At 38.8% G+C, this 27030-nt stretch overlaps 1 protein-coding gene across 1 annotated transcript in view; it reads left to right on the forward strand.

Moving 5' to 3' along the window:
* AFTPH (aftiphilin) overlaps positions 1–27030 on the forward strand; it is a 48809-nt gene that overhangs the window by 7435 nt on the left and 14344 nt on the right. The window contains 5 exon segments of the mRNA XM_061356200.1: positions 5009–6781; positions 17893–18044; positions 18578–18704; positions 19020–19076; positions 21327–21449. Coding sequence (XP_061212184.1) covers positions 5039–6781; positions 17893–18044; positions 18578–18704; positions 19020–19076; positions 21327–21449 — 2202 coding nt within the window. The 5' untranslated portion in view covers positions 5009–5038.

Here is a 27030-nt window from a genome sequence, read left to right on the forward strand (position 1 = left end):
TTTTGGCAAGTGTTATTGAAACATTTCTGGAGCAGAGCATTGTGCTACTGGACTACTGCTGTGTAAATGATCCCTGTGAAGTTTTAAAAGTGCTTTGAAATGAAAAATTGAAGGAAGTTTCTTCTTTTTTATCGCCGAAGTTGCAGGAGAGAAAATTTTTAGGTGGTCAGAGATCTTCCTACATATTTGATTGGGCTTTGGCAGTCTGCTTCAGCCCCCATGCAGTCTCTTCACATTATCTGTCTTCTGTTTGTCCCTGCTGTTCCTGTTTCTCGACTCCCTTTTTTATGTTAAGTGCAAAGAAAAGGAGTCTTGTTGGTGAATTCCATTTGACTGATGCTTGCTGCTCTCATGTTATTCAGTTTTCTCTCTGAATGCTGCATATTGGGGTTGTTTTTTTTACAACATCCTTGCTTATAAGGATTTTCTCAACTCTATTATGATTTGTTTTTAGCTAATGCTAAGATAATACAGCAAATGGTTAAAAAAAGTTGGTAGAGTTGCTAGGATGGATAACATATGGACTTATGTCCAGTGTTGATAGGAATTAATTCTTAACCTACTTTTCTTGCGCGAGATCTTCTGATGTCAAGTCGTGGAGCGGTTACTAATGCAGAACTGAATGTGATATTTCGAGTGACTCAAGTGAAAACCAAGTTACACAAGCCTATAAATCTGAAAAGACTAGACTTAAAAATAAAACACGTGATTTTGGTGAAACATACAGACAAATTTTCTTTTTAATAGGAAAGTTCAGAAGCTTTCTTTGAGGCTTCGAATTCGTAGTGTTAGCATATTAGTTTAAGTAATACTGGCCACATCAGGAGTACTGTCTCCAGTTCCAGGCTCCTCACTACAAGACAGACAAGGAGCTATTGGAGAGGGTTCAGCAGAGCCCACAAGGATGATCAGGGCTCTGGAGCATCTCTCTTAGAAGGAGAGATTGCAGGAGCTGGGCCTGCTTGGTCTGGAGAAGACTGAGAGGGCATCTTGTTTAATGCATATAAATATCTCAAAGGTGGGTGCCAAGAGGATGATGCCAGACTCTTTACAGTGATGCCCAGTGACAGGATAAGGAGCAATGGCCATAAACTAAAATACGAGGTGCTCCACCTCAACATGAGGAAGAACTTCTTTCCATTGAGGGTGGCAGAGCACTGGAACAGGCTGCCCAGGGAGCCTGTGGAGTCTTCCGTCTCTGGAGACATTCAGAATGCTCTTGGACACATTCCTGTGTAACCTGCTCGGGGTGGCCCAGCCTTTCAGGGGGTTGGACTAGATGTCCTTTCCAACTGTGATTCTGTGATTCTGTATAATGCATGAGTTAAGAGTCTCATCAGCATCTTCTTGCATCTAATTCCTATCCATAAAGCTGTGGTAATCTAGATAGGCCACTGAGCTGGCAGTGCTTCTTAGCCAAGCAAATAGTTGCAGCTGATCAAAGAACTTTCCAAGACTTTAGAAAACTTTAGGCTGTGGGAGTACAATGTGGATTTATGTTATTACTGAACCAGCAAAACTACTTTGTTTTTTTGTCTGTGTGCAGGGCTGTAGGTTTATATGCTTGCCAGTTGGAAATAAATTTGAGGTTGCTTGTATCTTTGCTTTTCCCTCCCCTTCTCATGACTTCTTATCAATACAGATAAGGTTTCTGGGAAAGAGAAGGCTGGTCTACCTAGATTTAGTCTCCTAAAAAGGACTATAATTATTTGTATGACTTCATTAGTCTGTTTCAAAAGAAGACATTTCTGATATGTATCTGTATTTTATGTATGCATTTATATCATGTATTCACTTTGATGTTAAACTTGGATCTTTATTACTCATACTTTGCTGAAAGCTTCAGAAATGGGTCTTATGGACTTCAGAAATCTTGGTTTCAAAATCATGTGTTAGCTTTCTAGCTCTAACTTGTGTCAGCACACAAGCATTTGACTTTCTCAAGCATGTAATGTTTTATAGGCTACATATTAGAGAGTAATTGGAGTATATTCAGTATTTGACTTTCTGCTTCTCTGGGTTTACTTATATGGCTTTTTCTTTCCAATGTAAACCAACATGCTGTAAATCAACATAATAAAATATTTTCTTTTTAAATGGCTTTAGACATGTTTTAAAGGGATTCTGTCTCTCTACTTAATAAATAATAAAACACTTAATCATATGATTAAATTGTTGTTGAGGTTGCAGTGGCTTCAATCATAGTACTTTGTCTATGTACCTAGTACTTGGTGGGATAAGCGGTGCAAGGAGCTGATTATCCTACCCTCCCCAGAAGCCAATTGGCATTTTTTTAGTAGGATTCCCATCTTCACCTTCCTTTTTTCCAGCCTTTTCATTGTTTCTGTTCAGCCTCCTGTTTCTTCTGGGATGATAAAGACTTATATCCAGTCTTGAAATATATATATATATACATATATATAAAAATATAATATGTATATATATAATATACTTGAGGGGTTTTTTTGCTTGATTCAAGAACTAGTTTCTTGCTTTTATGGTCTCTTCAGCTTTTGTCACATGGGATAACATGATAAATATTATGTTGACTAAATTTTCAAAGTAGGTGTAACAACTCTTGTTAAATTTCAGGAGGTTTAACAATAAGTTTATGCTGTTGTCTACTGAGATTCAAGTAGAGACTTGTGAAAGCAGATTTCGTTACAAGGGATGATTATTTTTTTTTATATAACCAAATAAGACCACCCCTTTTTATTAAAAAAAAAAAAACAAAACCAAACCACAATAAATTCTTTCCCTTTTCCAGGAATTGGAGGGAGGAAGTGAGTCCCATCCCAACTGGTGCAGTTTTTTCTGTCCTTTCTCCTAAATGTCAGTGTGTTACTAAAGAGCTACTGATTCATGATGCTAGGAGTCATGGATTCCAGCCATAATACCATTTACTGTTTAACCAGCTCCCCTGTAGCTTTAAATAGTGCTATCACCAAGATATGGTGCCTTGAGATGAACACAGCTCATATATACCAATATCTACCTAACCAGTCTGTCTTCTACAAAAGAACGAAACCAGCACTTCCACCTACGAGGGCTTATCTTTATGTATAGCATATGGATCTTTGTATGCAGTAAAACATTCAGAAAGCAGTTGTAGTTTGGATATACTGGGTATTTAATCTTAGTGTTGATGGCTGACCACAGTAGGTCTTGGAAATTTGGATATAAAAAATGAATAGTAGCTCTGATACTCACAAAGAAGAAACACTATTATTTTATTTGCTGGATTGAAAGCCCAGAGGCTGGGAAGCTAAACAGGTTGGAGTAATCTGTATGTGAACACAAAGTTGTGCTCTACAGACATCTCTGAAACAATATTTACACGAGTATGTACATTAAACAGCAATTGCTAGACCTTAATGTAAAAAGGAGAGTGCACTGGAGAGATGAGACCTCTGAGATGAGAGGGAAGCTCTTCTCTTGAATACTTTATTAAGCAGCTGCTGCTGAGTAAGCCTATGTGGGAGCTTGTTGACAACTTATTCTTTATTCTAAACAAAATTCCTTTTCAGCCTTCTTCAGTCTGCATGGGTTGTTACAAATTACTTCATGGTTTCATCTGATAAGCATGATGCTCTTTTATAACTGCAAAATACCTTCCCTAGCAAATACCAAGAGTTGTTTGGCTCAAGCGCTGTGTTATGTTGTGCAGAACTTCATTTGTTGTTTTTACACCCTTTGTGTGCTGTCGTTCAGGTGCATGTACAAAGTTGTTTGATAAAGATGCTGAATTTAAGGCTTGTGGTTTATCTGTGTGTCAGAACTAGTATTGTAAAGTCTGCACTTATTCTGATGGTTAGAAATTGAAATATTTACTAATATGTATAGGTTGTTCCCACTCTTTCTGTAGATAATGCTTGGTATGTTATGCTTTATATTCATGACAAGTGTCTTTCGAAATGGAAGGAGCTTGGTCATAGCTCTCCCTTTAAGGGCCTCTTACAGTATGAACTAGTGAAGTGATATGTGTACAGTTGTGAATCTATAACAATCTAGTTGTTGTTTCATTAATTACACACAATATCAAAAAAACCATCAAGATCACTCCTTAGGAAGGAAGGCTTTCTATCCATACCTTGCTTGTTACTGTAATGGTTTGCGGTGTTAAAATGGAGTCCTTAATCTGTTTCTATCTAGGCCATGGCAATAAGTCCTTTTTTTTCCTTCCTGTGATTTAGTGATTTGTGTTTAAATATTTTATGGATAATCTTGCTCCTTTCTGCTTTTGAGAAGAAGCTTTGATGAAGTTTGTTTTGCTCTAGGCTTTGCTGGTGCTTGTTCCCAACTGACGGTTTATAAGACAAAAGCAGGCTGGTGGCAGCAGCTGTAGAGACAGCATGTTGGCTTGCAGCTATTAAATCCAAAGAACAGGGACACCGTGAATTGGTATAAAGAAACCTAAACAGTAGAGCAGCCTATCATAGCTAATGATTATAACAGCAGTTCCTCTCTCCACTCATTCACAGTCTCAAAGCTCATGGAAATATCTTTCAAAGTCTTTGGTGCTGCTGAAGGTGCCTTGTGTACACGAATGTTGTGACATAGTCTGTCGAGTGTTGTAGTTTCTGTCACACAGTAAGCTGAGCACACAAATGAGCATGGCGGAAGATGGACAAGGGTCGTTGGGTATTTTATGAATTGTTTGTGATGGGAGGTAGAGAACTGGTGGCTTAAAACTGAGTTTAACTGTCTGTGGTGCACAGTGGCTCAAAACAAATGTGGTTTGTGTTCTGGCATTTCGGCACTGTCTGCTGAGGATATGATCGTGTAGTAGTTTACAGGAGATGTGAACTGTCCCCAGTAGATTCTCTGTGACTTCTAAAACAAAAGAAATGGTTAGAAAATGGGTTTGGGGAATCTTCCTTTCTCATGTTTAATATGGACATTGACATATGGACACTTCACTTCAGAAAACATGAAACAGTAAAATTAAACAATATGAATGGTAAAAGCTAGCCAAATTCTAATATACTTCTTTTTCTCACTGTTGTAGAAATATATTAACTTGAAGTGGAACTAAACGATGGAACCAGATATTATTCGAATGTACTCCTCATCCCCTCCACCACTAGACAATGGAGCTGATGATGATGATGAAGATGAATTTGGAGGATTTTCTGGTGTAAGCACTGCTGGAGTAGCTTTTCCTGATTTTGATACACCAGACTACGGTCATCCAAAGGAAGAGTTTATACCCACAAATCATTTCATCCCACTTCATGATTATCCTGACAATGTAGCTAGCATTGCAACTTTCACATCTGTTAAAAATGTTAAAGACTGTGTTACAGAGCTTCCTGCTCTTACTAAGGAACTTTCTGATGTGCCAGCTACTAATACCAGCAAAGAAAAATCCAAGTTTAGAACTTCAGGTACTGCTTTGGAAGATGTAAGTAAAAGAGGGGAGCAGAGAGACAACACTGGGAAATCAGAGAGCTTTTCTTCTGGTATAGCAGTTGAGAGTCAGGATGAGCAAATAGATGCTTGTAATGGTGAGAAAATTCCATGTCTAGAGATTCTAACAAATGGATTTGCAACATCAGACCCTGCAAATCCTCAGGGAACAGAAGATCTAGACAGTATTGGTGACTCAAAGGGACTGAAAACCGTTAGCACCCATAGTACTGAGCAAAATTTGAACTCAATGCCTAGCTCAGGTGAAGACTTTGCAGATTTTGCTTCATTCTCAAGCAAAAAGCCAATCCATTTAGAGGGAACAGGGACTACAATATGCAGCGTTCTTCATGAAAGAGACTCTCTGAGCATTCAGGAGAACAACAGAATAAATAGAGTAACTCATATTGAAGAAGTTTGCATTTCAGAAATTACTTTTGAACAGGGTCCCTCAGCACTGGAAGATAATGAATTTGCAGTTTCTACTAAATCTCTGGTAACTGGAAGTTCAATATGCACTACTGAAAATGGAGAACACAGTGGAAGGAGAAGACAACATGGCACAGAGAATGGCAAAGATCTTACTAGGCCTGATGACTCTTCAGGAACAGAGTGCGTTAAGGTTGATAAGATCCAAAGCCTAAGCTGTGATCTTGCAGGAGAAAACTTGGGTGATTCTGAAGATCTTAAGAATGGTGAAAGTAGTACTGAAGTAGTAGCTTGCAGTGACACACATGATGATGATGATTTTGGTGATTTTGGCTCAGTCAGCAGTGCATCTCCCACCTTCAGTAATGCCCAAGAATCAATAAATGCTCTAGATCTAGAAGGACCTTCCAAACAGCCCGCACATATTAGTGAAACTAATGATGAATTTGGTGAATTCAGGGACACAAGTACTGTTTCTCAGCAGCCAGCAAGGTTGGATCATGCTGAACTAAATCAGACTGCTGACACTTTAGAATGTGATACTACCAGTAAAACTTCTGGCTTAGACATCCAGCATACTACTGAGGTAGAAAATGGTGATGACAGTGAATTTGGAGACTTTGATTCAGTGCCAAAACCTCAAGATGAGAGTGTTGCTTTTCAGGACTGTGACGACTTTGCGGACTTTAGTTCAGCGGGTTGTAACCAGGCTACAGACTGGAATGCTTTTGAAGATGAACAAAAAGACAGCTGTTCTTGGGCTGCCTTTGGAGATGAGCAAGCTGGTGAATCTCATCACAGAAAAGAGACGTGGCAGTCACATAGGACAGATGCATCTGCCAGGATTGATGGTCCAGCATTACACAAGACTGATAGTTTTGCTTTAGTGTCTTCCCAAGGAACTACCAGTAAACAATTTCAAGAGCCAGCACCTTCAGTTCAGGTAAGGGTGTTCTTGATTTCATTCAGTCTTGATCTCTTGTGCATACCTTTCTTCCTCGTTCCTGCTTCTGTACGCAACAAGTGTTTGAGTAGTCCTTGTTTGTCTTGTGGGAGAGATTTTATTAGGTGGGTGAAATGGACTGGTATGAAATAGTGTGCTGTGTTTGCATCCTCTGTCTTATGCACTGTTACTTCCTGCAGAAAAGTGAGTGGGGAATGCTGGAACTTGTATGCATTTGTCTTGGTGATTACATGTGGTCCTTTACATAAACTGATAAAGGAATAAGCCATCATAAACATTTCAGAGCCTGGAATAGTTCTTCCTTTGCGTTTATAGTTTATTGCCTTTTGAGGGGACACTGGTGTTGCCTTTTCATAAAACAGTGGTGTGACTGGAAGATGAAATTACTGATTCCCAAGATTTTTCATCACCATTCTCTTATGTTTTAAGAATTTGATTTAAAATTATGATTTGTAAATAGTTGCACTTATTTGCTTGAGTAGAGAGCAGAATAAAACATGACCTATGGAGTTCTGTCCCTGGTATTCCAACTCTGGGAAGTTAATAATTTAAAAGATATCTAAAAATAAGTATCTGTTGTACATTAGTTGTGAGCAGCTCTGCATTATAGCAACATCACAAATATAGGAATTGGTAACTTGTTAAAGCTGCTGGTATTTCTAGTTAAGAGTTTCAGGGAGGGTAAAGTAGGTAGGTTTCTCCTGTTCACCCCCGCCCAACAGGTTTTCTGACGTAATTGCTAAGTATGTATTCATTCTTTTCACCAGTTATCTTTGAGGTCTGTGCCTGTTCATACATAGATCCTTTTTTTTTACAAAGTATTTAATAATAGCTTACAAAACTCAGAACAACAATTTGAGTTTTAAATTATCTTCAATATTTCCTTTCAGTCACGTCATCCCATGTGAGTAGTTTAGAGTATGCTCTGTCTTTCTGAAGCGTGCGGCAGCACCAGCAATAAAGGCTGTTAGTGGTAATATGTGCCTGAAAGGTTTGGATCTTCTCTGGCAATAAAAGGAAATGAGGCAAGTCCTTTTTTCCAGGACCTTGTGTAGGCTTGGTGACATTCCTGCCTCTTCCTGCTTCCTACCAGTGACAAATGAAATGGCTTTTCAGAAGAAGGTTGTGCCAGCTGGAGCTTTGCAAGCATCAGCAAATGGAATGCAGTGCTGAGGACTTAGCTCTGATTTCTTGTCATGTTAAAAGGTGTGAGCCTCAGCTCCTTACAATTCCTGCCTGCAGGTTTGTGCAGTGAGTGACACACCGAATTTCAGAGTGGCTTCATGAGCCCAAGAAAGGCTCATGAGTGAACATGCAGGTGGATTTCTGTGCCTGTCCAAAACCTTACTCATCCTCACCTGAATGTGTGGGTTCATTTCTAAAGTTGAAAACACAAATCTGTTGTTGTCTATTCTGTTGGTCATTCACCCACAGAATTAGAGAGTACAAAGGTCATTAGTGCAATTCATCTAAATTTTCCCTGTTGCCACTTGAAAGCCTGTCCAGAATCTGACAAGGAAATGGGATGGGGAGATGATTTCAGTCAGTCATCCATTCTTCTAGTTACTCATGCTATTAAGGGATAGTCTGAAGATTTCATATGCTTATAACTGTCCATAATTTTATGATGGAGTTTCAATAGAAAACACTTCTCAATGTAAATATTTATAAAAGCAGAACCTTCGGAGGTTCTGTAATTTATTTCTTTTTCCACCTCCCTGAGGCTTCATTAACAATAGATGAAAGCCAAGTTACAGTGGAAGTTCTTCCATGATCCGCTGTAAAGTCTCACAGTACTTTGGTTAGATTGCAAAGCATGGTTTAAGACTTACATGTTTTTTCATTCCTTTCCTTTATACTTCATCCAGTTGTCATTGTTTGGCTACAAGGTGAGGTTCTGCTTCCCTTGCCCCTTAGGAAATGCAAGTCAGAGAACATTTTACACAAATGAGCTGTAGAGGAAGTTGAGCTGGATGCGTTTTCTCTGTTGCAGTAGTTTCCTTAGCCTTGCAATGAAAGTTAGTTGCTACATTTTTTTTCCTGTTAACTGTTAAAACAATAGTTACACATTTTCAAAACATAATTTTTATTCTGTAAGTGCTTTAAGTTTTGGAATGATCTGTTGAACCTTTTTACATTTTAAAAACTGTTTTGTTTTAATCTTAAGTAGTAATCCTGGTTTTCTTCTGTTGAGCCACACGATTAGAAGCATTGAGATTAGTTGAGTCAACATAAGCCAGCAGATAGTCCCGGTACTTTTAAGTGCAGAACCTTAGTAAAACTAAGATTTTGATTGGCTTCCTTACTTTATGAGAATGTCACTGAGGTCAAGCCACAAAATACAGCTTTTTAAAGAATTTGCTGATCTGCTTACCATGGATTATTGTGGAGCTGTGCGATGTAAAAGCAGAAACCCTTGCATGCAAAGTAAAGGTAGAGATTGGTAAGAGAACAGAGGTATTTTTAGCCTAACCAGAGAATGATAGGGAGCAGTATATCACTTGCATCAATGTAGTGCTGCCAGATCTGAAAACCACATGCTATAGCAACTTAAAGGAAGCAGGCGGTGCAAGAGAAATACTGCATGTGTTAGACACTTGAGATAGATGTGAAAATTGAGACCTCAGCTTAGGCTAGAGGTGCACTGGGATCATTTACAAGATGTTGTATGTACTTATCTGTGATGTTGAGGCTAGAAGAGTCACTGTATTGTGGTAGTGAAATAATTTTGAATGGTGTATGAACAGTGATCCTAATGTAATTCTTTATTTTTCAGTTTTCTGCTTTTGTATACTTAGACAACAGCATTACTGTTTTATTTTTGCCCATCCAGAATGCACCATGAAGGGAAAGTTACTTACCAGTAGCTCAGAGTCCCTTGCCAATGGTCTCTGCGTATTTTCCTTTCTGGTTCCTTAGTTTGTGTCTTCTGGGTGAGGAGGTGGCAGCAGTTTTATGATTTCTGAATGTGGCCTTGATTGTAAGGTACACGACTGGCAAACTGTTTAGAAAGCTGTGGATTTGGTATAATGTTTAAGTAGAAGTTAGGCTTTGCTTGAATTTGACTAATTAATCCAGTTCTCCTTACAAAATATAGAATATAAAAGAAGAAAGTAGAGGGAAAAGGGTCACAAAATGACCTTATATAGTGACACATACTGGCAAAAAGATCATTATGTCTTTTCTACTTTGCCTTCGGTCTTAGACTCTCCGAATCTTGCACACAACCTGCAATGTAGGATTAGTAACAAGCTGACCTCTTCTATTCAGTAGTGCTGCATGGAGGGGAGAAGAATAGGGCATGGTATATGGTATTCAGTTGAAACTACTGAAAGAATTTGCAACCCCTTAGTTTCAAAGGCTGATGGGGACAGGTACACAGACTATTATTTGAATCCATAGTAATACTACCATATACCTTAATCATTTAATGCCCATCTTCAGCTGGAAAATGTGTAATGGTTTCAGTAGCTGCAGGTTTATGTTAGCTATAGATGTGCCTTTGCGTTTATTAAAACTGATGTAGGACGTAGCAGTGGGTGAACTGGCTGACGTAACAAGTACATGGGCTGTACCATATGCATTAATCCTCTTTATGTGATCACATAGCACGCTACTAAGTTCTGTTTATAAGGAATGTAAGGCTTGTAGCTTTTTCCATGAGATAGTGTTGAATGTTAGTCAGCTGAGGGGTTACTCTGCAGTATTGTACATTAAGAATATATATAGGACTTAGGCAGCATAGCACAAGAGCAGTTATTACTTATAGTGATCATGTGGGTGGGTAATACAGCTGTGCATAGCTGTGTTCAAAGCATATAGACTTCTCTAGAGGAGGTGAATTGTGGCTTGGTTGGAAGGCCAAAACTCTTGCCTGATTTAGCTGGGAGTTAACAAATACTGGAAAGGGAGGAAGAGAAACCTTAACAGTCCTTAAAGTGGGTTTTAAGATCCTATGCATATTAAAGAGCCTGTGCTCACAGGCTCTAGTGCTTCAGATTAATCAGACAGTGTGGGTGATGCACAGTTACTAAGCCACAAGTATGAATCAAGACAAAGAAAACCCTGGATCGCTGTCACTTAGAGAGTACTTTGTCTTGGATAATCAATAAAGTCATCCTCTTGGAAAAAAGTAATTATGACCATAAAGACTTCAGCCTCTTGGTTCACTGAGGTAAATTAAGATAGTGTTGGCTAAATTAAGTTCAGACAGTTGGGTAAAAACCTGCAGTGTAAATATATCTGTCTGGAAAGGTTTGGGTGTAGGTCCATAGCATGATTCTTAAGTATGTGCAGCTGAATAACAGTAAAAACCAGACCATTAAAAGTAGTCCATAATTGTTGTATTTCAGAACAGGCTGGCTATGGGGATCTCACAAAAGAAAATAGTTTTGGAGGGGGCTGGTTTAGTGTTTCTGTTTATATACTTCTTCTCAGAGCCTGGCTGAAAAGTTAGTACAGCATGACCAGATAATAACAACATGACCAACTGAAATGTGAAGTTTTATGTAGTCAACAACTGTTAAACTGCACTTTGCCCATATGGAAGATCCAAGATTTGATACCTTCTTCAGCTGAAGGAGAATGAGCATGCAAGCCTTCCAGAAAAAATGAGGGAGACAGCTTCACATTTCTACATTGAACTTCACTGTGGTTTATAACTGCCTTGTATTAAGCAGTAAAAAGACAAGAGAAGTCTTATTCGTCTTTCTCAAACCACTGCATTTTCAGATTTGCTTTGCTGATCTCAAGATCTTCACAGTTACTGTCTAAAAAAGTTTTGGGGATATTTAGAGCTATCATTGTCTTCTTTAATTCTTTAAATTATTGTAAAAAACCTTAGTCCTCATTCTGTGTTGGTGAGGGTTTTTAGCTCATGTCCTCTTCCTGGCTTGTAAATCTGTGTTTAGGACCAGTGTTTCCATTATAAATTGCCTGCAGTAATAAAAATGAAGTAATTTCATTTTTTACCTGCGAGAAATTCATAGCACCATCTTAAATTCACCTGCTTTTCTCAGGAGGTGGAGAAAGACCATCACATTTGAATCATGAGAAGATAAACTAGTGTTCGTCGTAAGCTTAGCTTCTCTTTTTTTACTCAGTTTTTTTTTGTGCCTGCAGCTCTTCTCTCATTGCTTTTGAGAAGGTGCTTTCTTTGCTAAGCAGAGTCTGCACAAGAGCTAAAGAAATAAGTTGTTGCTATGTGGAAGGGAAGCTGCTTCTTAGTTTAAACAGTCCATGAGCCTTTCCAAATTAAAAACTGCCCCCATTTAGCTAGGAGCTTAGTGATTTGTGTATTTGCTTGCTCATGTGCACTTATAACTCACCCCTCCCACCCCCCAAAAAAATGTGCCTTCCATTACCTAAAGGGGCCTACAAGAAGTCTGGAGAGGGACTTTTTACAAGGCCATGTAGTGACAGGACAAATGGCTTTAAACTGAAGGAAGGTAGATTTAGATTAGATATTAGGAAAAGAATTTTCCCTATGAGGTGAGGCACTGGAACAGGGTGCCCAGAGAAGCTGTGCCTGCCCCATCCCTGGCAGTGTTCAAGGCCAGGTTGAATGAGGCTTGGAGCTACCTGCTCTAGTGGAAGGTGTCCCTGCCCATGGCATGGGGTTGTAACTAGATGAGCTGTTAAGGTTCCTTCCAACCCAGACTATTCATTGTTAATGGTTCTTTCCAACCAAGACCATTCTTTGTTAATAGTTCCAGCCCAAACCATGACTTAGTTGACTGTTCAGCTTTGTTTAATGATTGAGTCCAAAAAATGCCGAGACCCACTGAAATTGATTGGTATGTTCCCCATGGTGAGTTGCATCCATTGAAATCCTTTTTTCAGCTCCCCTGTGTTAACTCTGTGGCCATGTAGTTTAGCTCTTAAAAAAAATCCCAAAACTGAAACAAAGAAAAAAAAAACAAAACAAAAAAACCACAAACCAACAACCCCCCCCCAAAAAAAAGAAAACAGAAAAGGAAATTGGGGGGGGGGAAAGCCCTCCCCAACACACACATAGGGTGAAGGTAGTGTTGTATATGGTGACTTATCTCCTCAAAGGCAAATGTGCTCCTGGAAAATATGGATTGGTTGCTAGAAACCCCAGCAAAGGGAGTTTCTCATTTAACCTCAGCTTTATTTTGTTAAAATGGTCATAAATACCTCTGTTAGTCACTCTCCAGAGCAGTGGGTTCCTGATTTAAAATAAATACCTAAAATCTCTCTGGTTAATCAGTTTCTTTTCTTGGTGTCTGGCCCCTGAGCTTTGTTCTGCTGTTTTTTGAGAGACTTCACTCGGCTTCTGAATCCTAACTAGGAGCTGATCATGTCCATATGGACTTTATTCCTTTCCTAAATTACACCTTTAGCATCTTGGATCCTTCATATGCTCATTTCTGTCTCCTTTCTTATGTTTTTCTATCAGATAAAGCTTAAATATCTAAATATACTCAATCATTTAACTATTACACTGCCTTTATTTATTCTTAGATCTTCCAGTTTTGTGTTTGATAGATGCAACCAGCGCAGAGCTTGAGTTTGCTTCCTCTGTAGCCTCTTTTCCTGGTAGCAGGAAAAAGGAGGTCTGAAGATGTGCTCTGCTTTCAACTCTTCACCTTCTTAAAGCACCTCTGGATGCTGCCAGAGCAGGGATGATGTGGGTTGTAACCAAGAGTGGGGAAAATGAGGGATTGTGTAGATAAGTGGGATATGTAGATAAGGAGGGGTATGTGCTACTCTACTGTTCACCTTCCAGCATGAGGAGAAGCTCTTGTGTCTGCTCCACAGCTCATGTGTAATTGGGACCATGGAAAGAAGCAAGAAGTCTCTTGGGGTTTCCCTCAAACAACCCCTGTACATGGAGTTCCCCAGAACTTCACCAAGAGAAACATTAAGCAATCATACGGTGAAAACTGCAGTTCCTGTCAACTGTTTCTGTAGCGTGGCCCAAGTATGTTGTCTTTATTAACTTCTCTTTTCATAGCTCTCAAGAAAGGCAGCAACCTGTCAATGTTGAGGTGACCTGGAGTTGGCTGAGGAGGATTTTAGTGTGCTGGGTGGCCTGCATAGATTTGCTGTGTTGAAAAGGAGTTCATTGGTTCTATAGTCTTGTGGTGGAAAATAAGAGAAGAACAAATTCTGCAAGCTTAAGTACTTTGGCCTTTCAGCTCTGTGGGCTGGATCTTGCCCCCTTTTTAACTGCCAAGGAGATAAACTCTAATCCTGTGGTTGTCATTCTCACTTAGAAGTCTGCTAGGTCTGTGATATTTTGATTGTTTCAGGTGGTGATTGCCACATAAGTGTTTACCAAAAACTTCTGTGTAGTCACAGGAACTGTGGGGCTTTGCGCTTGTCACTGTTTAGAGAATCACAGTTAATTTTTAGAATAGCAGCTGTAGCCTTCATTCACATCTTCAGTAAGTGCCTTTAAGAACTAATCTTCTCAAATGGCAGTGGAAAGCACTTGGGTATCAAATGCTTTCAGTGACATGAAAAGTGGAGAGAAGTTCTTTTCGGCCTTTTTTCCATCCTGGAAGAGATGACACTACTGTGTATGACAGAAATAATACTTTTTTTAGTCTATTTTATACATGCAGTAGATTGAGGTTTGTAGAAGATGGGCATTTACACTAATTTCAAAGTCTTGGTAATGCCCTTTAGACCTGGGAGTTGTGACCACAGGATTTCATTACCAATTAGAACAAGTTCAGCTGTTTCCACTAAGAACACTGCCACTGCCTGGGGGAATGTGTGTTTGTATGCTCTTCCTTGTGTCCATTTGCACACATAGAATTAATTACTCTGGTTTTCTATGGAAACCGTTCTTCTCCATCGTATATAAATAAGGGCTAAGCATTTCTGGAAATGTAGAAAAGATGAAAGGAAGTGTAAAGAAGCTATAATTAAACTGTTCCTGAAATTTTGGCACAATTTTTAAGCTCAAATTTGAAACTGGGAGCTGACTGAGATGCTGCTTGATTCTTAGAAGCTTTCTGTTAATCCTTTCATTACCTAAGCAAGCATATTCTTAGTCACTAGCATGTTCTGAAATGTTGATCCTTTTCAAGAAACATGATGCCTTGCTGTTTTCATGATCCAGTGCCTTTTGTCTGCCTCTCCCTTTTCACTGGGAATACGTATTCCTGCTGTATTACACAAATGAAGTATACGTCACCTGTTCATGTGATAGGGGCAAGTGATATATTGGAGGCAAAATTAAGGTTTAAAACTTATGTAGAGTATGCTTTGGTATGCTGAAACTAGAATCTGGAATACTATTTAGTTTTACCTCCTAGAAATGGAAATTGGTGACTTAGTTCTGGTCCAATGCAAAACAGCCTACAAGTGATGTGGCAAGTATTGTACCTTACTGTACAGCTGAAATGATTGGGTGTTAAGAGGTGATTAAAAGGAAAATTACATACGGTAGAACATCACTCATTATGGGCAAAATATACCACTAAGGTAATGAAGAGGAAAAGGAGGGAAAAAAGTGTGAATCAGGTGTGCTGTGTAATTCAGATCCTTTCCTAGTATAACAGCTATGGCATTTTGACATTGTTTTGCAAATAACTGGGCCTGGTGGCTGTCCCTGTCAGGAATTTCTTCCACAGCTTGCAAAACTGAAGAGCTGATGTTGTAAGCAAGTTCATTTTCCCACTTTTTGCCGTGAGCAGCCAAATAGCATAGACTGAACAGACTTGGTTCCTAGCTCCTGACTCATCATCCTGACTCCAATACACAGTCAAGATACTCTGATAACATAGTGTTTGCCTCTGTTATGTTTCATATATTTGCTGATGTACGTGGTCAGTGAATTGCTTAATTGAGATCAGGCAAATTTTCAGATAAAAATTCTAATGAGAAATGTTGTTTTAATTGTGAACTGTAAAGGTTTATCCCAGCTGTATTGCTTGGTCTAATTAAAATACATAGCTTCCACCTACCAGCCTTGCTTCTCTGAAACTGGCATCATTTCAGTTGTAACAAAACCCCTCTGTCTGAGGTTTATGTTTGTAAATCAGCGTAGCTGCTGGGATATGCTGCATCTCCATAGGAGGGCTCTGCTGCCATAGCTATACTAGTACGCATTGTGCGGTGCCTCTGGGATTTTTTGCCTACTCAGTTTCTTTCCCATTTCCCCAGTAGAAACGCAGGTATTGGAGCTACGGGATACTACCCTGTGTGCAATGCAGCAGAGCACTGGAAACGTGGCTGTTGAGGAACTCCGAATTAGAAAGATAGAAGCTTTGGGCTTGTGCCAGGCTTGTGTTTCTTCCTCTAGCAAGAAGAGAGAGTAAGGTGTTTCTGGTAAAAAAAAAAACAAACAGGTACATTAAAGAAAGGCTTTAGTTTCATTTTAATGACCATACCTTGCAATTGGTACTTTTTAATAAATGTTAAGAGCTTGACAGTACCTGTGTTAACAGGTTGAGCTGGAGGGGGGAAAATGCATTCTATGTCAGTGCTACATCTGGTGTCTGAGACAGACAGTTCATAGAGCTATAATAAAGTTGAAATTCTGTGTCTATATAGAAATACAGAAGAATTAAAGAAGAAGTAAGCATATTATACTTGAAAAAAAATAGGGGGGTGGGGTTTTTTGTTTGGTTTCTGAGGGCAGAAGGTTGTTTTGTTTTGAATATTAAATCTTATCTACCAAGGCCCAGTACAGGCTGTGGAATTAAAATGCCTGGAAACCATGGGTATAGATATGTGCTGTTTATATTGTTGATGCCCTATCCTACCCAACAGCAGAGATGGTGACACTGGTGAAGAGAAAAGCAGGAGACAATGCGTTATGAAACGTAAGAACCCTGTCTGCCTTCCTAAGATGCTTAAGTTACCTTTCTCTCAAAGGATGCTGAAGTAATGGCAACATCAAAACATGGTTACAACTACTTTGACAAGCAGGAAATCCTGCCTCATCTCTCAAAACTGTGGAGTATAGATCAGTAGCTCTCCTGTAGCCTTCCCACAAAGCTTCTGAGTGTATTTACATACTGTTGATATGAGTTTATAACACAAGACACCAGAAAGAAGGTCAGAGGAAAGTAACATTGGTAAAGTTGTGGTTATACAAACCGTGCTGCTATCTAGCTGACTTCTTATGCAGCCAAAATAAAAGTTAGTGGTGTTCTTGTGAGTTATTTGGCTAGGACAAAAACACTCACTCCCAAGGTTATCTTCTAACCCCTGAAGGATCACAGCATTTAGCATTAACTGTCTGAATCATGAATTGGAGGAAAGGGAAATTGCATTGAGGAAAGTAATTCTGATTAAATAAACAATCTGTAATGTATAAAACCAGACAAATAAGTTTTGGGGCAAGAAATTAAGGAACTGGGGTGGGGTGGTGGTGGTGGAGTTTCTTCGGGTTTTAGTCTGGAGAGGTACAAAACAAGCCTTACAAATACTTTTTTGACAAGTGATATTTAAATGCCTTACTCTTGGCTTCTGCATTATACCTGACCATCACATGAACTATACCAAATGAAGCTGGAGATTATAGTTTTCCTACATCTGAGTCATTGGTAGTAACAGGGTTTTAGGACTACAAATAGCTTTTTCTTACTGTTTTCAGAGTTGCTATCACACCATCAACAAATGTTCCATGTCAGGCTGTTTTGTGTGACCTCTGACTGCTGCATATACCTTTATAAGAGGTGATCTGTCTTCTGAAACAATGTTATATTTCAAGTCTGGATTGAACTGAATCATCATTGAGTGGAAATTATGTTGACATGTTTAATAAAACCCTTAGCATGTATAGGTTTGGAGACTAACATATCTGAAGTAAATGTAGCAAAATACTTGTACTTATTTTCTGCTAAATCATAGCAAAGGCTCTTAACTCTGGGAAGAACTGTTCCAGACTTTCTGTAAGAACTTGCTTTGCAGAGGGCAAGGTTGTTACTGTTTCTTAGTAGCTAGCTGCTTGTATTTGGTGCTTATAAAGTCTTGTGATCCTCTGACAGTTAAATATTTGATGGTGAAACTTCGTATCAGCTATATATTGTTTTCCATCTTACTGTTACAATTTTGGAGTCTTTTAAAGCAGTTAACTTGATGTAAATATTTTCTCTTTACTACAGACAACATTACTAAGTCGTCTGGAACGAATATTTGAAGTCTGTTTTCCTTCCATGCCTATCCTTGAAATTGAAGAAGAAATCAGTTCCTTAAATAATTTGTTGGAAGCAGGTGAAAAGCAGATGACAACCGATGAGACCTTAGCAAATACTGGGTAAGAAACCACAATGCAGCTCACTTAAAATGGAAGTAGAAATGTGTCTTTAGGAACTTAAAACATACAGCGGTAATTCAACATAAGTTGTTTGTTCCAAGCATTTTGAAAAACTATCAAGTAAAAGTCAGTTATCTAGCAGAATGCTCGTTTTCAGTGACTACATATGCCAGGAATATTTCACTTAGCATATCAACTTAGTCAGCAGCATATCATCTTTTAAGTGATGTCTCTGAGTGAATCAGAATATGTCGTATTAGTCACATTTGATATAAATCGATGTATTCATTCATGTGATGATGAAGTCTCCGTAGGCCTTGTCCTGTCTGCTTTGGACAACATTCTTCAATCAGAAGTCTCATCTAAAATTGTTCTGAGAACACTGTGCAGTTTTAGTTCCCCGGGGTATTGTGCTTGGGTGTAAGTTTAATTGGAACGTATAATAAATCGCTTGCATTAAAAAGTAGAATAAGTATTCAAGGCTGTGAAGCTGTTACTCCTGTTGATAACTTGATTTATGATGGGTTGTATAGGGAACTGATGGATGTGTGGACAGAGCTGCAGGATATCCATGAGGCATATGGACTGAGATACCAGTGGGGTGGCTCCCACAGCAACAAAAAGCTTTTGTGCTCCTTGGGAATCGACACAAGAAATATTGTGAGTCTGTCCATAAAACTTGTTTTCTATATAATGGAGCTGCTTTAAATGTAGAGTCAGGTGGAAGTCTTTGTATGAATGCTTGTCTCTTAATTGCATAGCTGCACTGAACACTGCTTTTCGTGACAGACCACCTGACAACTTTTTATAACCCCTTTTCATGCTAAAAGTTGCATTAGTTTTTAACCATCGTGTTACATTTAACATAGTATTTATTCTCTGACACTAACCTTATACACGTTATATAACATTGAAAAATATTATCGTCACTGACACAGGAAGCTCTTACTATATTTTTTGTTGTTGTTTTATCAGCTCTTTACAGGCAACAAGAAACAGCCTGTTATAGTACCCATGTATGCAGCAGGACTGGTAAGCTTTTTTAGTGTTGTTTTTTGCTATAGTTCCAACCATGTTCTATAATGAAATATATTAAATTATATTAGGCACCAAGTGTGCTGAAAGATGTTTTTTAAGTATGATTATGGGTTAGGCATCAGTAGAAATGCTAGAAAAAACTCATCGGGTACACAATTTTTATTATGTGTGCAAGCAGATATTTTATAAATAGAAGTATTGGGTTACTTATTTCAGGAAGCAAACTATTGAGTAAAGTGGGCTAGGTAGTCTAAGCTCGGTTTAAGGCGCTTTCAGAAAAGAAACCTGAGTGAAGTAATCTGTTAATGTGTATGCAGCAGTAAGAAGTACTTGAATTTTATCTATTAAATATAAGGTGTAGATGTAAAAATACTGACTAGAGCTTGACACGAGAAACTAGATCATTACATAGTTGTCAAAAATGACAAAGGAGCATCAAAATTAGTCAAAACATCAATTCACATCAGCACTTGTGGGAAGCTGTGGTGCTAAAGACCAGATGCTTCAAAGGAAGGCAAAGTATTGTTCAATAGTTAAGATACTCTATCAGATGTGTGTTGGAAGTTTTCTCAGTGCTCTCAAGCGTTCTTCTTTGTGCAACTGTTTCTTTCATAGGCTGCTTGTTAATAGTTTGATTGCATCTCAGTATCCCTAGGTAAAGAATGATGCACAGGAATGCTTTGCAGTGTTACTGTCATATTCATAAAGGACACACATATATATAAAAGGCTATTTACGCATACAAAAAGCACTATATACCCAATAATGTTGTGTTGCCCCAAATACTAGATAAAAAGAGGAAGCATAATTTAGATCTCTGTAGATTAAATGAAACTCAAGTGACCCAGTGCAGTAAGATCAACTGTTTTCACGTATGCCAATATTCTGAAATTCCCATGTTTCAGACTCTGTGCAGTGTCTGTAAAAACATTTAGAAGATAAGATTTACCATTTTTTGCTAGTCTGAGCAGAAAAAATAATGTTCTTTTTTCAGAAAACGTGTGTGTTATACGTACATACAAACACACTTCTATCTTGTCATTCACAAATTGAATATAAAAGGGTTACAGTCTTTTCTGGTATACATTAAGCCAATTTAATTTGTAACTTAATTTTGTAGAGTGACTTCTACAGTCATTTTCTAGAGCTGTTGTTTTCTGATGCATCAAGGTCAGCTCATGCCCTTCTCTGGATGTAAGCATGGTATTCTGATGGAGAGATAAAACATCTTGTCGTAATATCTGTTTTCTTCCTGTAACACATTTGTGAGCAAGACTGTGTTTGTACACAACACATGCAGTTATTTTTTGCAGTTAATTGGTGTGGCTTGTTAATTATCTCCAAATTATTTTATATACTTGAGCACACAATAAGCTGGATAGAGATGATGGTAGGAGTAAAGTGGCTTGCAGCTTCCTGTTGCCACCCTGCTTCAGGTGCTTCTCCACTGTCCAAAAGAATTGATTTAACTGGTGGTTAAATCCTAAGCTCCCTTAATATGGTGTAGAAACATCTTGGTGGCTGGCTTCCTGAAATGATTTTAAATATGCTGGATGCAAATCCAGTTATTTTATTTGGGGGTTTCTTTTCTCATACCTCATTGCACAGAGACATGCAAACCACCTTGGCACAAACTTTAGTCTTTCTCACCCTCAATTTTATTACGAGGTTTCAGACATTTTCATAGTGCTGTCTATCTTTGGACCACTTGCTTAAAATTTAAAATGTCATTTAATTATTTTCTTAAAGCTTTTTAATGCATTTATATCCATGTCAGTAATTACTGTTCTTGGTATCATTCTGCAAGCTGGTAATTTGACTTGTTTCTTCTGAGTTACTTAATTGTTGAAATGGAATGAATGCACTTTTGCCTTTGTGATGGGCCATTTGATGTTTCTAGAATAGTCTGTACACAACGGGGAGAAGACATCACCTCGTCAAGTAACTGTTCCCTCCATCTTAAGTTACATTATTGAAAGCTGAAAGCAAGATCCCGTGAAGCACTTAGGTTTCTGTTACTGGCTCTAAAATGTTTCTTATCCCTAAGGAACCAGGGTGATTCTCTTCCCTGTCCCATCTCTTTCTGTCCCCCTCACTGAAAGTGTCCAAGATACTGGTTACCCCCAAGCCCCTAGTTGAGGGTAGTACTACCAAGTGGTGTGTTTCCTATTTTATTTTCATCTGCAGTTCTTGGAATATATATGTGTGTGTTTTATTATTTTTTTTATTTATTTCTCTATTTAGGGTATGTTAGAGCCTACCAAGGAACCTTTGAAACCAATATCTGCAGCAGAAAAAATAGCTTCAATAGGACAGACACCTCCTGTATCACCAGAGATGAACACCTGTACATCTGATCAGTTCCAGGTAAAACATCGAGAAGGGGGAGGAGAGTAAAAGAAAGAATGAGGGAAACAATGGGAGGCTTTGCCTCTTCCTTCATACTTAAAATATCTAAATGGTGTGTGCAAAACCATCTGTGTTTAAAGGGCAGGTGTTCCTTGTGTTAGATTGAAGTCTTGCTCTTGGATCTGCTTTTCATGTGTGACTGGAAGGGAGTGCCTATGGTAAGACTGTAGCAGTTGGTGGCCAGCATTTGAGTCCTGATGGTACCTCTGTTAGGCAGCAGTGGACAGTTACTTCCACAAATTTTAGATTTAACTTTGGAATTTTCCTTTTTTTGGCTAACGTTCTTCATCTTCCCTTTTTCTGAAGCAAAGGTCTTGTAGGATGGCTTACAGGACATTGTTCTACCTGTTGGTTAGCCCTTGTTTCTTCTGAATTACCATATCTACATGTGTACTGTTCATGTTCTTTTTCCTTTTCTTCCTTTCCTTTTTCAGAGTAATATGAAGAACAGCCCAGCTGCCTGGAAACAGATTCTGGGTACAGTCATTACTAGAATAAGTGCCTGACTGTACAAGCTCTATTGGCCCATTATGCCAGGTTTTATTGAATGATTATCTGTTGAACAGAAAGCTGCTTTGTTGCTTCTCTGTCTTTTAAGTCTGGTAAAAAATGAATTCAGATCTGTTTAGGAGTGAGCTTTTGAATTTCATTAATTCTTTTTTTGCAGTTTTGATATTATGACATTAGAAAACCACTTAAATGCCATGCATGTTACAGCGTGTGTGGCTGTCAACAAGCTAGTGAGATGTGCAGAGACATTTCATTTTCAATATCACTACAGTGGTACTCAGCACATATTCAGAGGGTCAGCTTACTGCAGGTCTTGTTTAATCTACCCAGCATCTTTGTTACCTGCTATGCTTGTCATTTAATGGCATTCCAGAATAAATTATCCTTGTGCTACAGCTAAACTTTACACTAGGTTTTTCTGAGTATACGGATTTCCTTGCATTCCTTGCTCTGCCATAGTGCAGAGCTCTGTGACATGCTTATTACCAGAGGAGAAGTTTTTCACTGTAGAATTGCAGTATGTCAGTGGTCTCAGAACTGAATTGTTTTATATAGCAATTATACAGGTTTGGTGATGCTCCTGTGCTGCTTCTGTATAAATACTGTAGCAGAACTGAGCAGCTGGACTGGGCATTAGAAAATGTAACAATAATGGATATTGCAACCAGCCTGAGCTAAAGAAATCACTAGTGTTATTTCTATATATGAAACAAAGTAGGAAAATTTCACTGGTTTTCTGCAGCATTCGAAGTTCCATTTTTTTACAGAGTGGAAAACAAATTAAACCGTGCGCTAAACATAGTGTAAAGAGCTGCAAGAGCTTGAAGTAGCGGCATCTGACATGTGCCATTTTCTCAGTTGCTTGGCAGTTGTAGTGCTGAGTGCCAAAAATAAAGAACCTCTACCTATCAGAGGTTTCTTGGTTTTGGTTTGTTGGGTTTTTTTTCCTCTTTCTATGAATTTGTACTTTTGGGTGCTCCTGCAGCAAAATTCCAAACTGTGACAAGCAGTGGGATAATCATAGAATGGTTTGGGTTGGAAGGGACCTTAAAGCTTATCCAGTTCCAACTCCCTGCCATGGGCAGGAGCACCTTCCACTAGACCAGGTTGCTCCAAGCCCTGTCCAACCTGGCCTTGAACACTGCCAGGGATGGGGCAGCCACAGCTTCTCTGGGCACCCTGTGCCAGCACCTCAGCACCCTCACAGGGATAAAATTTTTCCTGATATTTAGTCTAAATCTCCCCTGTTTGTTTAAAGCCATTCCCCCTTGTCCTGCCACTGCGTGTCCTTGTAAAAGGTCCCTGTCTAGATTTCTTGTAGGCCATTTTAGGGGGCTGCTGTAAGGTCTCCCTGGAGCCTTCTCTTCTCTAGGGTGAGCAAGCCCAGCAGCCTATCTTCATAGCAGATGTGCTCCAGCCTTCTGATCGTCATCTTCTTGGCCCTTCTCTGGACTTGCTCCAGCAGGTCCGCATCCCTCTTGTGTTGTTGCCCCCCGAAATGAACTCAGGACTGCAGATGTGGATCTCATACACCAGAGTAGAGAGAGAAAATCCTCTCCTTTGATCTGCTGGCCATGTTCCTTTTGATGCAGCCCAGCATGCAGTTGGCTTTCTGGGCTACATAATCTTGTCCCATCACTTGTTCTGACAAGACCATCTCAGTTCCATAACTGTGGTCTATGAATACATACCAGAAGCTTCTGTGCTGTCTGTCTGTGCTGCTGGCCTTGTTTTTTTTGGTTTTGTTTTCAGAAAGACAAATACTGAAATAAACTTTTGGATAAGAGATGAGTTAGAGCTGTAACCATTAAGAGGCCACAGTTAAGTAACATTGAGAAAGCTTCAGGGCAGGACCAATCAGTTCACCACCTCAGAAACCTTGTTTCTTTCTTGGCCTTATCGTCTCTTAATGTTTGGTGGCTTCTGTTTGCTTTTGGAAAAATCCAACTTCACATTGTGCAGACTGCCTTTAGGAATATTCCAGACTGTAGTGGTGTTAAGATGATGTGCCCCAACTTTGGTAAACTTTTCATTAGGAACTGTGCTATAAATATTGGTAAATATGCGGTGGAAATATAGACAGTTTTGGTGGACACTGAAACTTCTTATTCTAAAGACAGGTAATTTAGATATAACAATTTATATCTCTTTAAGCTTATCCAGTTAATGCGTAATTATTTAATTAAAACTTCTGAATGCCTCTTTTCAGATAGTGATGATGATGGGTCATTCTTATATTTAGAAGCTTCAGAATATTGGCTTCCTTATTAGAAGGAGAGGCTCTTATTAATAGATTCCCAGGCTTTGCTTAAGGAAATGAGTTGTTTAAAGCCTGGCATTTGTGGGACTTGTATACAGATCATTGTCTGTGTGTGTACATGTATGACTTCCTGCTGAAGGAATAAGACTTTGGAAGAGAGACTGTGGTGATGCAGAAGTAGGAGTGCAAAGAACATTTGTAGGAACATCGAAAAGCCTCCTAAGTTTTTTTTGTTGTAGGCGAATGGAGGAAAGCGTGCAGAGATTTAAAATAGAGAGCATTCAGAATCAAAAGTATTGAGGAAAAAGCAGCAAATCATCTGCAGTATCTTTTCTGAGTTATTATATAAACTCTGTGTCTTGGCCCCATTCCCTGCAGAGGATCTCACTGGGGTGATTACAGTGTGGAAATAGAGTGGAGAAATTTCCATCTGAGCCATTTAAGCTGTGAGGGCAAGGTTTTTGTGATTTCTTCTCTCAAGCTACTTAAGTTACTGACTGATCTATCAAATTAGTTTGTTGTGTAAAGATGACTTTTGTAGACTCATCCTGTTTTGTATTTGAAGGTAGGATCTAAATTCTTCGTCTTGTTTATCTTGACAATTGAGGGGTCTATTTCTCTCTTCATCTGTGCTCATAACTGTAAGGCAGGAAACGCAGTATGAAATAATTCCCTGATTGCTGTTCACTTTATCCAAGCATGGTGTCTCAGAGGCTTCACAGGTCTGAAGTAAAAGCTTTGTCAACACACATCAGGTGTAAAGAAAGAGCATCTGCTCACATAGGCAAACATTGATTGTGAAACCTGATGCGGGTACCCTTCTCTTCTTCTTTAGGGGGGTTTTGTACCATGGCCATGTCTTCAGGCAGTGTGATTTAAATATATCTCAGCACTTGTTAAAATGGCTCCTGTCTGGACTTAATGTCAACTGCTTTCTTTTGATTTGATACTGTTCTGTGGCTAATGTTTTAAAGTTTATTTACCTGCTTCTCTTCGGCTTTCTTGGAAAAAAGCTATCTTATATTGTGCTCTTTCACTATTGCTTCAAAGCATCCTCTTCTCTCTATCTGGGACTCTTTCTTTGGTATAGTCTAGTGGTAGCTTTGTCCCAGCATACAGGATAAATAGGGAATTTCTTACCCGCCTAATTTTGCTTTGTGAGTTTTATATTGGATTAGAAATCTACAGTGACCCAGACCTTTCTAGAAGAAAATTGCCAGTCATTCTTTTCTGCAGGTGCCCATTATAGCACATCTGCATGCATGTAAGCCACTGAATTAGGGATCAGGTTATAATAGAAATAAGTATCTTCACTTGCTGGCTATTAGGGTCTAAGCCTTAATTAAACCCCATGGGGTGACAGTCTTTAAAAATACTTTTAATTATACAAGGGACCATCAGGACTTCTAACAATGACAGATGCAAACTACCATATTATTGGCCACCAGCCAAAGCCTCCATCATGGGACTGCTCTCCAGTTACACACATGAGAAAGATCCAAGAATATATGTAGCTTTGTTGACAGAGAGAAAGGTTTGCAGGTAAGAGATACAGAACTTGCTATTGTATCAGGTGTGACAGTCGTTTGAAAGTGATGTCTGAGAAGAATAATTTTTCAGGACTGTTGTAATTTTGCCAATGAATGCACACAGTGAAATGTATGAATTACTTCCTTGTAAACCTTTCTGAAATGTTTATGGTGCTCATTTCTGGGATTAGCTAAATATTTATACTATATTTGTATTACAAGCCCTTCTATTTCCCCCCCTCTCACAGCTTTAAGACAGCAAAACAGTTCTTTTCTTTCTTTTTTTTTTTCCTTTGTTTAATTTTCCTTGGGTAATAATTGGCACAGAGACAAACATTTACATTTTACTCTTTTGGATTATAAAAGCTCTTGCATAATACCATTGTAAAATTACTGTGTGAAAACATCTCTCACTTTTATCAAAGAGAAATATGATGCAGTAAAACCAGTAGGCATTTTAGCTTCCTCTTTCTCCCTTCCTTAACATTGAGAGTAGTATTCTGACAGCTGAATATACTTTTTCATTTCTGTACCATGCCCTGCAATCTAAGATGCAGGAAGGAGTGAGAGCAGTTTGCCCCAGTTCTCAATATTCTTCTAGATTGGGTGTTTTTCCTTAAAGCATGTTATTAAAGTAATAGTCGAAGTGCAGTAGTCTAGCAAGCTAGCAATCTCTGAAAAACAAAACATTATGTTCCCACTGTCTGAGATTTCAGTGCTGTGTTCAGGTGTCCCTGTATAGTTTAGTTTTCTTGGGGCCAAGGACACAAGGAACAGAAAACTTAGTTTTGGCTTTTGTCTCTGCTTTCCCTTTGCTGTTTGATAGAATAGGGCTTGTCAGCAACCTGTATAGATGGGGTCGACTTTACTTGCCACCCTCTTTTGGAAGTGATTGAAGTCAGCAGAAGGGCCTCATCCCATAGAGCAGTTTAATACACTTAATATGCTCTTACTGATTTCGAATCAGTTTGGGGTTCATTCCCCATATTAGGAAGAATTCATCACATCCTTTGTGCTCTGGCAAATCTGAGAATCAAGTCATCATTAAAGGAAAAAGCTTAGCAAGCCATTGGTACCACTGTTTCCATGCAGTTCTGTCACACTCATCCATCCTGACTCAGTCTTTTGACACAAAATGTAGTGGGTGTTTTCCTCAGTGAGAGTTGGTAAGAAGCTATTTTGTTTCAATTTGAGTTCATTTTGCCTTTTTTTTTTTTTTTCTCTTTACAAGCCCCTTTTA

This window comes from Neopsephotus bourkii, unplaced genomic scaffold, assembly GCF_033783945.1.
Source record: "Neopsephotus bourkii isolate Nb327-2 ecotype Australia unplaced genomic scaffold, CSIRO-AGI_Nbou_v1 NB_845, whole genome shotgun sequence".
Classification (NCBI taxonomy): Eukaryota; Metazoa; Chordata; class Aves; order Psittaciformes; family Psittacidae; genus Neopsephotus; species Neopsephotus bourkii.